Source organism: Cupressus sempervirens, chromosome 2 (genome assembly GCF_028749045.1).
Source record: "Cupressus sempervirens isolate cs-2001-9-10 chromosome 2, ASM2874904v1, whole genome shotgun sequence".
NCBI lineage: Eukaryota > Viridiplantae > Streptophyta > Pinopsida > Cupressales > Cupressaceae > Cupressus > Cupressus sempervirens.
In genome coordinates, this window is record NC_143119.1 from 483,008,237 (window position 1) to 483,024,001 (window position 15,765).

General features: G+C 35.1%; 2 protein-coding genes across 6 annotated transcripts in view; one reads left to right on the forward strand and one right to left on the reverse strand.

Moving 5' to 3' along the window:
• Window positions 1-15,765, forward strand: part of LOC149573129 (DENN (AEX-3) domain-containing protein) — a 325,899-nt gene that overhangs the window by 32,866 nt on the left and 277,268 nt on the right. For 4 of the 5 annotated variants that reach the window (XR_016360042.1, XM_089814310.1, XM_089814312.1 and 1 more), the window contains exons 3-4: window positions 10,717-10,775; window positions 10,964-11,304. Coding sequence is in view for 4 of the 5 variants with exons in the window: in XM_089814310.1 (XP_089670436.1) it covers window positions 11,011-11,304 (294 nt within the window). In the remaining variant the exon portion in view is untranslated. The remainder of the gene's footprint in view (window positions 1-10,716; window positions 10,776-10,963; window positions 11,305-15,765) is intronic. The other variant, XM_089814311.1, reaches the window with a different exon arrangement.
• On the reverse strand, window positions 13,674-15,540 carry LOC149573130 (uncharacterized). The gene is made up of 4 exons (XM_089812307.1): window positions 14,630-15,540; window positions 14,332-14,519; window positions 13,889-14,235; window positions 13,674-13,775 (listed from the first exon to the last, which is right to left on the reverse strand). Exons 1-4 carry the CDS (start codon window positions 14,851-14,853, stop codon window positions 13,674-13,676), a joined length of 861 nt encoding a protein of 286 aa, XP_089668433.1. The 5' UTR covers window positions 14,854-15,540.

Genomic DNA, 15,765 nt, shown 5'->3' on the forward strand with positions numbered 1-15,765 from the left:
GGCCGTATAGAATGACCATATGGTGGTATGATGATGCTGTACGGTATATACTACCAAACGTAGAATGATGGATGGATGCTATGTGAAGGCCAAGGTGTCCGTACAGTGAGTGTATGGAGGGTTGGGGTGATACAAGGTAATTCGGTGATGCCACTTTAGAATGCATAATACAATATATTAAACACAAATAATTTGTAGAAGCCAGAATCCGAAAAGATACACACTTGTTACCAAATAGTAATGATATTTCCACATACAAGTAATGCTTCGATTTGCCAGATCCGAACCAAGCAGAACACAGACGGAGTAGGGTGAGGTTTAAATCCCACCGAAACTGGAGAGCCAAATAGAGAAGATCTTTCACTTCCAAAATGACGAACAATCCAGAACTCCAACAGGAATTCGTAGTACATAGAAATAATCCAAAAAGCATGCCCTAAGACTATTTACAAGCCGTGCTTAAATATCCGTTTGGAAAACTTTACGAGGTTGTACAAAGATAGCCGACGGCGACACAAACTACGGAAACAAAATAAAAATGGGTCCGAGATATATTAAATCAATCGGCCCATTAACAATAGTTTGATAAATGATTTATTTTATAATGGGAATATTACAACTCTCAGTAAACTCCACATTTGTAGTAATCTAGTCATGGCCCATGGTGACCATACTATGATGCCACCACTTGTATAATAGGCCATCAAGATGTAGTGCTGGAAATTTAATAGCATCTTTGCTTGGCAATGGGTTTAGTTGGAAATAAGTATCTACCTTTTGCACCCATGCTTTGGTAGTGGTCTTTCTAGGTCCATCAAAAGTATGGTAGTGTGAATCTGCTCACCTTTTTATGTAATTCATGATGCTGCCCCCTGCCTCCAGTACAAGGCAAATGTTTCAATCTAACATCCACGTACTCCCTAAAACAGATGGCTCCTTGAAATTATTCTTCTCTATTTTCTCCTCTATTTTCCCAATCTTGATGAAATTGAGCAACTCCATAATCTGTGGTGCATTCTTCGTGTGTATCGGGGCTCTAGGTGAAGTTAGGTATAAGTGGCCTCGAACTAACTGTCCTCATTGCCTAGCTGCATCGCCAAAAGTATCAACCTGCCCTCCTCCATTACCACCATTTCTGTCCATTATGGCCGCCATTGTTACCTCTGCTGTTTCTGTCACTATTATTCCTTCTATTCACATCCATACCCATTTGGGTAGCCATCATTTGCACCATAAGGTCTATATGCTGATTCTGTTCCTAAATTCTTTATTATGCCTATTGCTGCCCTAGTTACAAAGCCTCCAATATATTGAACAATCTCTCCTCACCTGAGTCCCTTCATTCACCCATATTGCCTGTATCCTTTTCACCTATGCCAATGTGTTCTCCTGTATGTCTTTGTTGTTTTTACCCTAGTCTGTGATGCCTTGTTTCTTTGTATATTGTAATGATGTGATAATGGTTTGTCACTCCAATTAGTCATGCCACTGTCTAATCATCCTGTACTGTTGTGATATTGCTATCAGCACTCATTGGATCTAGGTGATGCTCACAGAGGTGAAGCACCGGGACTTCCGGGAGGTCACCCATCCCAGTACTACTCCAGCTCAAGCACAGTTAACTATGGGGTTTCCTCGAGTGCTTCACCTCTGTGATCATCACTTAGATCCAATGAGTGCGGAGTGTTCCATTTATTCTCATGAAAGATGGATTCATGTGTGAATTACTACTCATGATACATGGGTCAATGAGTTTGACCCAAAAAATACACAGTTAAATCCTGATAGCAATATGACAATTTGACTTGCTGTGAAAAAATCTCCTACTTATCATCCTGTACTGTACTGACCAGGATGGTAGGATACACTGCTCTAATACCATTGTAAGAACACCCCCCATTCTCGATCAAAATTTGTGCATTTTCAGTCAGAGTAATATTGTCAAACAGTTTGCTTGCAAGCTATCTTTTTGTTTCAATTTGGTCTCAGTTTGCTGATGTAATGGATTGTTTAATGCTGTTTATTAAAAAGGACACAATATATATATAGCAAAGTAGAATCCAATGCAAGCATAACATCATTCCAGAATGAATTAAACTGAAATTTTTTAGTGCAAAGATTAACATCAATGAATACATTCACTTTCATTGATAAGATCAATATTACAATATGTTTGGCATACCAAATGACTTCTCCAAAATGACAATGTCAACTGAGAATAACAACAGCAGATCCAATCTCTTGTCTCCACACTTCTAGCTCTAGACGCCTTTATCTTGTATCCAACTCTTGTACAAGCTGTTTTGGACAGGGATGGAAAGCAAGTCTACCTCCAGCTCCCACATCATGTATTCAAGACATCACAGGCCCTATACAACACTCTCAAGTCTCAACCACCAATGATCAGTTTCTAATAAATGTTCAGACCTGCACGCCTGTGGTTGTAATGTCTCAGATCTGTATGCAATTCTCAGTGCAGTTCAACCTTGTACAACAGCTCTAGATATTCCCCCAATTTGTTACAGCTTCTTCTGAGATTGGAATGACTCCCCAAACCACCTCGACTGAGTCTGATTGGGATTGCCAATAAGTAGTAATGTGCAATAACAATAATATTTGAAAATCTACCTTCAACACTCAGATTGAATCCTTCATCAGCAATAAACCTTTGGTAAATATTTAAAACTTGTAAGCAACCTTCAATCTTCTGATTTACCTTCGAAGCACAACCAAATCCTCTTTACTGTATCATGCAACAAGAACAAGAATGTTAGCTTAGAGGGATTTGGTCCTCTAATCCATTGAAAGAAAATCTCTACAATTTCACAAATTTTTATATGTTATCCAAACCTGCCCAGTGAGAGAGCTCTTTAATCTCTTTTATAACACTTAGCTCATCCACTCACTTTGTCAATGTGGGATAAACAAAATCACCTTTTTTGCCCTTTGCTATTTTCCCAGGATTTTTGCTTCTTTGCTTCTATTTTCTCGCAATTGATTTTTGCCTCTAGTTTATAGTGATTGCATATTTCATTAATAGTTCCCAAACCTTTTAATATGATTTTCCTCCATCTTAAGTCCCCAAACACTTTTTTATGTCTCTAATGTATTATAAAATAAAGGCAATCATTTAACTTAAATATTTTTCACAACTATAAAAAATGCATTAACAAAGTTAAAGAATTAAATTGAACCTTTTTAGTGCACAATAAATCATATCAATGATAAATAAGACTTCTTATTGATTTCAAACAATTACCATCGACATGTCACTGCCACTAGATGTTTGGTAATGCCAAGAATGACTTAAATAGTTAGTTGCCCAAAACTGCCTCAAAACTCATTAGAATGGCCTGCAATTGAAACTTCCTAGCTCAAAAGGCTGCGAGTCCCTTTAATGTCTTGGTTAGCCTATGGACCATAGGGAAATAGGCTAACTACATACCATGCCATAAATGTTAGAAAGGAGACACCAGATTATAGTGTGGATGGAGCAAATACCTATAGGGAGGACTGTAATGTCCTCTTTTTGGGACATTAGAAGTCAATTATTCATTAAGTTGAGTTGTCAATACATCAAATTTAATTACAAGTTAATTTAATTATTTAATAAAGTATTTAATTGTCTTCAATGCAACTTAGTGAAAATCAATAAAGTCATTTTTAAATTAAAGGGGGGAATAAAGAGAAAGAGAAAATGAATATGAATAGACAGGCTAAGGGAAAACGGAAAGTCATAGAGATTTACTATAAAAGTATATTGAGAGGCTCATCTGGATTATGCTTGGTATATGCTTGGTTTATTATTTTCTCTTGGAGAATTTGGCAGCCTCAAGCTTTCAGTTTAGAATTCTTGGAACAGAAATCTTTGACAATTTAGTCAATTGGACGGAAACCCAATTTGATTTGAGGTGGATTCATGACAGAGTTCACAACTGGGCAAATTTGTGAATAGAGTTATTTCATATCTGTTTGGAAAACATGGTTGTAATGATTTATCTGTTTTGATGATAATGCTCATGTTTAATTTCAAGTCTCTGATTTAGTCTGAAACTTTATGATTTTTCAATATAATTTGTTGGATAATTAGAAATCAGTGGCATGAAACTATTTTTTAAGCTTCTGTGGCACATTTTGAAAATAGTGGAGCAAATATCCATAGGGGGTATTCTAGTAGGTATCAGAACTGGATCTCTTGTCAGCCTGTGAGGTTTCGTGAGTAACAAAACTGCAAATGGGTCAAATGGTGTAGTCTCTGCTGGAGAACAATTTGCAGATATAAGATATTGATAGGTTTGCAAAGTAAGTTGTTTGATAGCATAAACTCAATCAATATGAAGATGATTTTGATATGTTTACTAATATCAAATAAGAAAGGCAAGTTTATAATGTCCCCTCTGGGCAGCTTCTTATATGTACCATGTAAAGCAAAAAGTTGCAACTTCACACAGTCTCATTACATATAATCACATTAGATAGGACTGTAATGTTGAACAAGTCAATAATAGGTGGTTAGTTTTTCACCTTTTTCTGATTGCCTCTCTTCTATGATTACAAGAGGGTTCATTGTAAATAATTATCCTTTCGCATTGCAAGTAAACTCTGCTGTAATTGTACAAAAAAAAAATCTTGCTTTTATTTGTGCAAGCTAATTTGAAAGTAAATAAAAGAGTAAGTGTTTCAAATCTTTGTGTTGGGGGAATTTGTTACATCATTGTCGTGTTTGTAATAATGGTATTATCTTGAATTTATTGAGAGAAGTGTATGAGCTGTTTGTTTTATAAGTTAAACTTTAAAGTGGATTTTGTACAGCTTTGTGCTGTAGTTTTCAAGTTGAGCTATGTAGAAGTGAATACATAGTCTTTTGAGCTATGATTCTTTGTGATATTAGAAGTTAGAAATGAAGCTCTTTGTTCAAAAGCCTTTGTGCTTGCCTCCTTTCTTAAATCATTTTAGGATAGTGTACAAGTATTTGAGCTTATGAACATTCCTTAGTTAATAGTTTACTGGTAATCTTTTGGTTAATCCTAAGATTGTTGGCATTGTTGTTCCAATTAGTGCTTAAAAGTGAAGTTATCAAGAGTCTCAAGTTTGCGAGGTGCATATTTATGGAAAGTGAAAATCCTTTCTAAAGAAAGAGGAAGTGATACATGTTATATCCAATCTTAGATTAGTTTAAAATTGTTTTTAAGTTTTAGTTGTATCAGCAGCAATAAGAAGTGTGCCTCCCCTTGGTTGAAAGGGGGGATTATATATCACATACTTTCTCTAATTACTCCTTTTTGTAAGTAGCATGTCTACGACACTAGCCAATATTTAGCCAACAAGTTTGAAAATAGTAGACCAGGCCTCTAAAATATCCAAGTCACATCAAACCAAAGAAGATCATATTATCTTTGATTTGCTTTATTTTAACTTTATTAACTCTTTCTAGATCTACTTCTTTTTGAACTATCCAATTTCTGGGGATTGTCCAGTCACCGGTTGTCTTCCTTTGGCTGGTTTGAAGCTGAACACAGTAGATTGTGTAAGATTCATCATCTGTTGTATATAATTGTCTGTTTTGAACACACTTTTTCTACCTAGGAAACAAATGTAAACTATCATGTGAAGCTTTGATCTTTTCAGACACATTTCTTTTCTCTCAGTCTAATTTCTGGTGACTGCCTAATTACTAGCGGTCTTTTCCTAGATGGTTAGGACAGCTTAATAGGTTAGGATTGTTCATTTGTTGTCTTAATGACATGTTTCAAACTTGCGCATACCTATGAAACTAGTGCAAACCATCATGTGCTTCTCAATTTCTACTTGATTATATAGCATACACATATGTACCCTCCATTCTGTTTAGACTGCTAGAAGAGTTAAGCTCATTCGGAGGTTGACAAAATAGATGCAAGGCTAATGTGATGGCTTTGGAAGATGCAAAACATTGAGGCTGTGGTAATATTAATGTAACGCCCCGCCAAGGGATCCAAAAGAATTAACCTAAAGTTTCACTAAGTTTGCTAAACATTTTTTTATTTTAAAGTAAGAATGTATAACATACACATCAAACACATAGTAGCGGAAGCAATAACATGTAATCATCGACAAACATACATTGTAAGTTACATTTCTTAAAGATCCCAAAATGTTGAGTCACGTTTAAATTTAATTAAATTCTAAGTCTAACAACTATCACATACATATGAAAGAATAATCAGAAGTCCCATGTCCATATTATACATTTGTTCCGAATGCCTCTTGGCAAATTAATTCGGAATGCTCAATCATCCATTGTACAAGTCACAGGGTATGAAAGGCTTAAAAGAATATACATATGTAAAAATAGAAATACATCAACCTCCACGAATCCATGATACAAAGTACAGTAAAGATATATACAAAACTATTCACCATACTTGATACGTCCATACATCCATAATGATAAAACATCTATCATAAAATCTAACCATCCATCATAACAATCCAAGAACATAGTGAAGGTAAATGCCAATCACGAAAACTCCAGCCACGATGACCACGGAACGGATCTCAATGGTAAGAGTAAAAAGCACTACCACCCGACCGCGTGGAACCTAAATGGTCCACTCCCACCGCGCTGAGGAGATAGTCTCAAGTCCCAAATAGGATAACAAAACCTATAATCATAAATACTCTCTAAGTCCAGGAAATCCTATAAGTATGCTAACTCAAGGGTTCCTAAAAAGATCGACATCTAAATCCCAGAGGTACCACAAGACACGTAGGAAACCTAATATGCAAGCGGGAAAGTTTCATCGCAAAAGTCACGTAGAAGTTACCCGAGCAATCCCTTAGGAATCCCGGGTCCCTACTGATCCTGCGGCCACTAGTATCCTCTCGTACTGATGAGGCCTACTATGGAATGCAAGGTCATAACCAAGCGTTCTCTCTACCCCATCCTAGTCTGTACTAGCACTCAAGGCATAGGAGAGAACATACAATTATCTTGTTAGGTTCATTTTTTCTCATTTAGTGTAAATGTTTTCATTTATTAAAACAACTTACAATGGGTTATTCCAGGCAGCCTCTTAGGGCCCCGATCCCCATTTGCAAGCCACTTCCCGACACTACACATAGATAACCTACCCTAGGCTCATGAAATCATAAATCGAAGAATCATAATAAAACCACCTCAGTCCTATACAAGCAACTGAAAAGACATCATAAAAGATAAGCCACAAAATTACATCAGTTCTTCATGAGCAACAGATAAGCATCAAATAATAATCATATGATCACGACAGTTCTCTATCAGCAACTGAAGGCATCAATGATAAATCACAAAATCCAATGGTCCTCCAATGAGCAACCAGAAAGTATCCCAATAGTAAATTACAATACTGATCGAAGACTCCAAAATGGTCAAGTCAAAACATGTCACAACATGACATCATCAAGATCTAAACAAACACTTCAGTCCTTTCAAGCGACCGAAAAGCAATCCAAGTATAACTGATCGAAACTCAAAAATCGTTATCAAATATAACTGATTGAGACTCGAAAATGGTTAAGTCAAGTATCTCAAATACGTACATCTCAGCTTCACACAAGGAAACTGGAAAGTAATAACAAACAGTAAACACAATCATGTCATAGAGCACTTCATCACATTACCATGGTCGGGTTAAGAAAGATCGAGACCAAATCATCATGACATCACATTCACAACCCCGAGCCTCTGGTAACAACCTAAACTGGTCAACGCTAAACCAACCCCATAACATTCAAAGCACAAGGACAACATCAAAGTCTCAGAGATTGGATTTGAAAGTATATTATTGAGTTAAGGTAAGGTTTATGTTTCAGTTTAACGTCGAATTCAAGTAACTAGGTTTTCACAACTACCCTTTACGATTAACCCATTTCTATAATAAATTTCATTAGATCGACAATCCAAATCTATAATTTAGTCAATTAATATTCATTATTAATTAACTTAATTAAACTAATTTTAATTAAGTTAATCAATAATTGCTTGTTCTACTACTTATCTTAATCTATTCATTAATTGTTAATTTAATAATATTAAACCAAAATTATTAATAAATTAATATTTAAAAAAACTATGTTAAATGCATTTAATATTTATTTATTAAATATTAAAAAAAAGATAAAACTATTATTAATTAAAATATATTATAATTTTATTAATTAAAAATTTTAAATAATAATAAAATTGTTTTGCAATAATACAAATTTCAAAAAGTGAATTAATATATATATATATATATATATATTTTAAAAAAAAGCATGCAAATATAATACTGTCGGCTATTCCAAGCCGACGGCCTGCCGCAGTCTTGCGGACGCAGGGCCTGCGGCAGCAGGTACACTGTACCTGCTGTCGCAGTACCTGCGACGCAGGTACTGTCGACTATGCCGACAGTGGGGGTGGGCACGGGGTAAATCCCTCCCCCCCACTAAAATATTAAATTATATTATTATATATTTTTTTTGAAGAGTACGAATTCGTGTTTCATCAAAATTTTCTTTATAATTTAAATTTGTTTGGATAAAAATATATATATAAATTTATAAATATGCTAAATCAATTTCTCTTTAATATATATATATATATATATATATATATATAAAAAGAAATTGCCTCTCCCTTTTTTTTTTATATTGGTATAGAAATATAGTCAATTCGAACTTCTATTTTAAAATTTCAGTCTAAAATTCAACCCTTCCCATTTAGATCTTATGTATACAGAAGTTTATTGCCAAGCATCTCATAATTCCAATATTGTAATGTTTAAACATTTATCACAGAGAATTCAGATTTACAAACCCCAGACACGAAGAAGACAGGAAAGGATAATTGCGTAATAAATCGATAATCAAAACACAAGACCCTACCTGATCCTGATGCTATTATGCAATCTCCAAGAACTGTAAGAGAATTCGCTTCCCTCAATAACCTTCCTCTGGAAAACTTTCTTGGTCTCAGCCTTCTGAAATTTGCTTCCAAAAGTAGTCTCCCCAAAATTCCCGTCCAAATTCGTGTCCCCCAAAAATGAACCCCCCAAAGTTGTGATAAGCAAATTCTCCTCAAATCGGGGCACTAATTGTGCGTTCACCCGAGAAGACTCATTGCATAACTCAATTAATTCCCCAATTAACTTTTATTATCTTTTCTTTTATTTTACATTCATCTTTCATGCACATTAAGTTGAATTATAAAATAACTTTATTTAATATTCCACTTGACTTCTATTTTAAATTAATTTATTACTTTAATCTCATGTGCACTTTATGAAATTAAAATAACATTATTAATTTCTATTATTTAATCTTTTAATTTATTACCCATATTTAAACTCATGCTTAAATCATGCGATCTAAATTCTTTTAATAATTTAATGTCTTTCAACTTTTTAAATTAATTTTAGAAACTTAATTGATAACTTATTTAATTAATTTAATTAACAATAATATTTAGCATTTATTTAAAAATGAACTCCAATTATATTATTATTATTAAATTAAATAAATATTATCCTGTTCTAAATTTATCTTTGAACTTTAACCTCTAAATTTAATTCTTTTATTTAATTAATTTCTCAATTAATTAAATATTAAAGGCATCATATTAATTCTCCATTAAATTAAATCATTAATTAATCTTTTTAATTAGACTTAATTAATAGAAAACACATCAAGGACTCATATAACAACATACGAAAACCCTTCATAGAAAAACACATACTAAATCAAAACAAAAAGGTTATAATCCCGAAATTACATCATTTGATGCATTCAGAGGGTACTTAACTTAGATACTTGTCCTAATTATCAATTAGGACAATTGGCTAAAGGGTTTATGAATTGGACTTAAGAGTTTATCTCCCCTCTCTTACCATTGAGACAATGCGATAGGGTACGCTCATCCTAGTAATTCAGGGAAGTTGATACCCGGTACCTGCAACTTGCATAAAATCCACGCATGTACAAACACAATATTCTAATCTAAACAGACAATGGCAGGAAGTGGTGCATCGTGTAGATCCTGACTAGCAGGTGACTACGACTCCCTTCCTTAACCACATCAGAAACACCATACATAAATAAAACAAACACACACACCATACACATGCAGTATGGGGTAAGTATCCATAAGAAGGCACATGTGATAATAAACCATCTTACTAATCATCATCGATAACTGAAAACATTGAATAATCATCATACATGCATGAAATATAGAGTACCAAGTAATCTCATCATATAATAAACTGAGTGTAAAACAACATTTGATAATCTCTAAAATAATAATACTAATCATCAAATATAAAATTAGCCTAAAAGAGTTCGACAAAAATAATAGAAATGCGAACTAGGGGCAGGCACTACAATTAATTGCAGATGAATTCAAGCAAATTTTGAGAAAAGTGTGTATTTATTTTAATCTGAGCTTGCTGAATTGGGTTTAATTATAATATAATTGAAAGATTTCAACCTGAGGAGGTATTTATAAATCAAAATAATTTTCAGAATCTTATGGTATAGTTTGTTCTTGTGGTAATTGGCTGTTGCTGGATGTAAACCTATCTTTTAACTTTCAATATAATCATTTCTCTTACTGCTCATTCGTTAATTCTCTGATAAAATCTTTTGGAGGGTCTTGTTTTGAAATTGCCAGTAATGGATGCTCTCTGCCAGTCTTAAATTGCTAATGCTAATGATCAGGTTGACAAATATGGCATGGTGATGGATGTATGTTCATTCTCCTAAACAACATAGAAAAGGTAAAATATTGACAGCAAGTGCATTTGTTTATGTTGTTGTCACTTATATTTATCTAGATTATATATTAATATAGTGAAATATTTGGGCAGAGTAGACCCCCCCAGTCTGATTTGCTGAACCATCCTTGCAGTGTATTCATATGAAAGCGATTTCTTGAAACATAACTATTCCTTCCATGACTTGGCAGGGAATCAAAATTCTTATGTGTGATAAGACAAGGCCATAATATTTGTAATGAAAAAAAACCAAGATCCAGGCCGCCAAAGCTGGGGCGCATCATTCTTTTCACAGACTTCAGAAGATGTTGCAAGAGCTGTTGTTGCAGCTGCAGCATCTGTCCGTCCTCGTCCTTCTGTAGTATATCCAGCCAAAAATCAGAATGATAATGACCGATTTCAGAAACTACGTCGGCAGGTCTCTAAAATTTGGAAGGGCTGTCCTTTTCCAGATGGTAAAAAGTCAACGTATAATCCAGAGATTCTTACCAGCCAGAAACGACAGTGGACAGGACTTCAATTGCAAGCTTTGGTATGTGCTAATTACTCTTTTTTGTTTGAATAGGTATAAGCTCCTTCTTATCTAATCCTCAGCATGTAATCAAATGTTTTTTGGTACAAGTCTCAAGAATTGGCTGGCAATCCTATTCTAGGTATATGCTGATTTTGGAGTTGATATTTATTCGAGTAAGGCAGAATATAAATTATTATGTGGAGAGGTGTAACCTACAGTAGCAGCTGGGGAGAGTACAGTTGAGGTGGACTGGTGTTGTATAATGGTTGTGAATGTGATTAGAAAACCAAAACTTGGCAGCTGACTTTAGTACACAAAAAAAGGAAAAAAAAATTATCAATTAAAAATCATCAGTAAAATAAAAGCACGAGGATATATTATATCATTTATATTGTTCTAAGGCTGTTTAACAGTACATACTACAAATCATGAATTCCTTAGCTCTAAACACTCTTATAAAACCATTAATTGAGGGGAAGTGAAGAACCTGAGAGTAATCTCCCCTTTAAAATTGTATTATTTTGCACAAATTCACCAAAACCAAGTTGGCAATGATTGGTAATGTACAGTACTTCCAAGGGCTGCAATTTCTTGTTACAGAAAACTGTGACCTCTCCCTGAAATATGTTGCTATCTTTTAGTTTTTAACTATAATTCTGTCCTTCAATCCATGTTAAATATTTACCGAATTCTCTTGGGTTGTTGAGCGGTGAACTTTCCTTAAATGGTGGCACATTCCCGAATCTTGAATGCTTCAAAGTCTAATATAATTCGCAGTGATGGACCCAAATTTTGGCACTGTTTTCTACCCTGACTTCCAATCTGTTCTAAACAGACCTAAAACTGCCACAAACTCTCCTAAGAAGAAGTGGCTCAAATCCCTTAACTGTTTGCATTGGATTTAACTATTAATCTGTCTTTAAAACTGTTATTAACTACTTGAAGATCACCATGATCCTTAACCAAGTCGGCCACTTGAAATTGATGCAAGAGCATCTAGTGGTGTAAGGGCAATCCTGTTGATGGAGCTCTAATTTTCAGAAAAATTAAGGCCTCAAATTTGTGAGGTAAATTATGTCACTGAGTAATTATGGACCAAGCAAGTACTTTAATAGGTTGGATTGTACATAGTAAAAGGTATGAGATGCTGTTATTTGTGGACAAGTTGTGGTGCAGAAGGCATTACATTTGACTGCTCTCCCTAATTTCCCATGCAAATTTTTCAGATTATAGTGAATAATCAGACAAGGTGTTCTAAGCAAATTTAATGCTGAGTGGTTCAGATTATTCTAATATTGTTTCTGGGCACAATTGGATTGATGAGCTATCTTTTACACAATCAGGATAATAAAATCATCTATGACCAATTGAACATGTATGAAGAACAGCTTTCTTGTTCTGGGCAATTATCAATCGATGTTTTGCACTCTAAAGTTAATTCTATCCTAGATTAAGAAGTAGTGCAGAAATGGGTTGTCAGAATACTAGACTGGCTTCAAAACACCCAGACAATTATCTCAAAGACATAGAACAGGAGACATTAAGTTTCAGAGTAAAGAATGTTGTATGATGCAGTTCACTTGTGGGATCTTTCATCAGACACTTAAAATCTGGAAATGAGTTAAATATTCTTGAGTATAATTTTGAGAGACTGATGCTTGCATTGATGGAGCTGGACTCAAAATTAAAATATGAATTCTGCTGTTAATGCATGTAGCTTTGGTCTGACATTACTGTGATAAGTGCATATGTATGTATATACACACAACAACATGATGCACACGCTGTTATGCATATATGCATTTGTACATGCTATTGTACCTTCCACAGTCTGCAACCAATGAGATATTTATATGTTCTGAGATCATTAAGGCATGATCGAGATTATTTTTGGTTCCTTGGATGTTTAGATCATGATCGATCTATCCTTTATACTGGGCTGCAGATGTAATGATTGGTTATACATTTAATCATAGTTGGAAAACTCGCCAAATGCAAAAACTCGCCAAGCCCCCTAAAAGTTTAATCGGGAAAAACTCGGCGATTTAAAAAAAAAACTCGGGAAAAACTCGGGAACCTAAAAAATCGCTGAAATTTAATTAAAAATACATTTATTTTGCAAAATTTAATGAGAAGATGCATCTAATAAGTTAATTAAAGACAATACAAAAGAAAGAAACAAAGTTTAGATATATATAAATGCATAATGCGTACAAAATTGCATTGTCATGCAGAATGCTCATGGTAGGAAGCAAAATAGTAAATTACTAAATAGTTTCAATCTGTCAAACTAGAAGTAAATACTAAAAGTCTAAATACATCAATACAATGTCAATCACATCTTCCTCTTTCCACTTGCACTAGCAGGAAAGCGAGGGGGTCTAGTCTTAGAAGAAGTGCTCCGCACTGGGATAAGGCGTGAGCTGCGTGACTGTGAACTCTGTGGCTGTGCCCCCTTGCTCGACGTCCCTCCTGACTGGCTCGGTGTCCTAGAAGAGGATGCATCTCCTCCTAATGGTAATGCTTGATCCTCGCCTGAATCATCATCATCCTCGTCCTCATCCTCAATGTCATCCATAGTGAACTGAAAATCAGTGTCAGCCTCCCCCTCCATGGCCCGCCTCTCCAAATCAGCGATCTCATGTGGTGTAAACAATGGACTTGGCTCCTGTGCTGTCCAATCAGAATAAGGATCTATCTCATCTAGATCAAGCGGACCAGGTAGTTCTAAGAGCTGTGACTTTTTTATGCGCAACTTAAGATTATAGTGCACATAAACAAGGTCATTAAGCCGTTTTTGAGTCATTCTGTTTCTTTTCTTTGTATGGATGGACTCAAATAAGCTCCAATTGCGCTCACAATGGGATGAGCTACAAGGTTGGGATAGGACTCTGAGAGCAAATTTCCTTAAATTGGGGGTATTGCCACCCCAACTTGCCCACCAAGCATCTGCAAAACAAAATTTAAAAAGTTATAAAGCAATAAAAAACAAAATCAGAAGCACAACTTATCAATTAGCAAAAGTTTTAAAGTTTGACGCTTTACCTGGTGCTTGAGTAGATCTTGCTCTCTTTGCTAGCATAGAAGAGAACAAAGGACCCCTTGATTCCACATAGATTTGTTGTTCGGTCACAATAAGGTCTCTCTCCTCTTCACTTGATATCATTCTCTCAATGCATTTAGAGAGACCTTCCATGACCTCTCCATTAGGATCTGAGTAGGAATCATCAGCCCTAAAACAAATAGAAAATGATATCAAGTCTTACTACACAACCTTAAAAAGTAAAGTAAAATAAAGACTTATTAAAATCCCAACTTCAAGGACAATCAATTATCATAGTACCTGAATTTGGGATTGAGGAAGTAGCCTGCTGCATGAATAGGTTGGTGGAGCATATTGTTCCACCTCCTATCAATTATTTCCCAAATGGGGTCAAATCTGAGACTGTCCCCGTGATAGTAACTTCTAACAGCCTCTTTCGCCCTATCCATGGCCTCATAAAGACCTCCCATTGGGGATTGCTGCCCATCACATGTGCGCAAGACTAGAACCAGGGGCAGAGACATCTACATTTGAAATTTGAAAAATAAAAATTAGTTAATAACATAGTAAGTTATGAATTGAAAATGAAACTTGAATACACTAAAAATATAATGAAGTTACTTCCAAAATCTCCTTAGCCTTTGCAAAAAAGCTATCATCAAAGACTATTCGTGCCACAGCTTCTCCTTCGGGCTTCTTTGAGTAAGGTGAAGCAACCCAATCAGCACACACAAACATTTGCTTCAAAGCCAATATGTGGTCAAGAATACTTTGCAACGTCAAGAAGACCGTTGCAAACCTTGTCATAGCAGGTCTCATCAAATCTTTGCTTTTAGTGGCTTTTCTCATCAAACTGAGAACCCATGGGTGATTATAGATATATTTCGTGACTCGCCTAGCATCTTCCACAACTGGACTCACCCAATCAAGTTTTCCTATGTCCTCCAAAAGAAGGTCAAGGACATGTGCTGCACAAGGTGACCAAAAAAGTGTGGGATGCCTCTCTTGAAGGATTCTACCTAAAAGATTAGCAAAAAATCAATAATCAGTAACAAACTTTCCATATTTAGTATTTACAAATTACATCAAATCTAAATTGAATAATACCATAGCATTACATTCATGATTCATATTGATTCAAATATAAAAAATTAAATCTACCTGCTGCCACATATGCTGCTGCATTATCTGTGATTATTTGCACCACATTCTCTATTCCCACCTCCATGACAACATTCTCCAACATTAAAGCCAATGTGGCTGCATTTTTCACTTTGTTGGAGGCATCAACAGATTTCCAAAACACCACATCATCTTTGCAAGCAATCAAGAAGTTAATAATGGTTCTACTTCTTCCATCTGTCCACCCATCAGATAAAATGGTGCAGCCATACTTCTTCCACTCTTTCTTTTGGTCTTCTATCAACAATCTTGCC

Coding starts and splice junctions, on each gene's coding strand:
- LOC149573130 (XM_089812307.1), bottom strand. CDS start 14,853: ATGTCTCTGCCCCTGGTTCTAGTCTTGCGCACATGTGATGGGCAGCAA. Junction 14,236..14,331: donor AAGATCTACTCAAGCACCAG/GTAAAGCGTCAA, acceptor TTTGTTTTGCAG/ATGCTTGGTGGGCAAGTTGG. Junction 13,776..13,888: donor GGCGGGCCATGGAGGGGGAG/GCTGACACTGAT, acceptor ATCCTCTTCTAG/GACACCGAGCCAGTCAGGAG.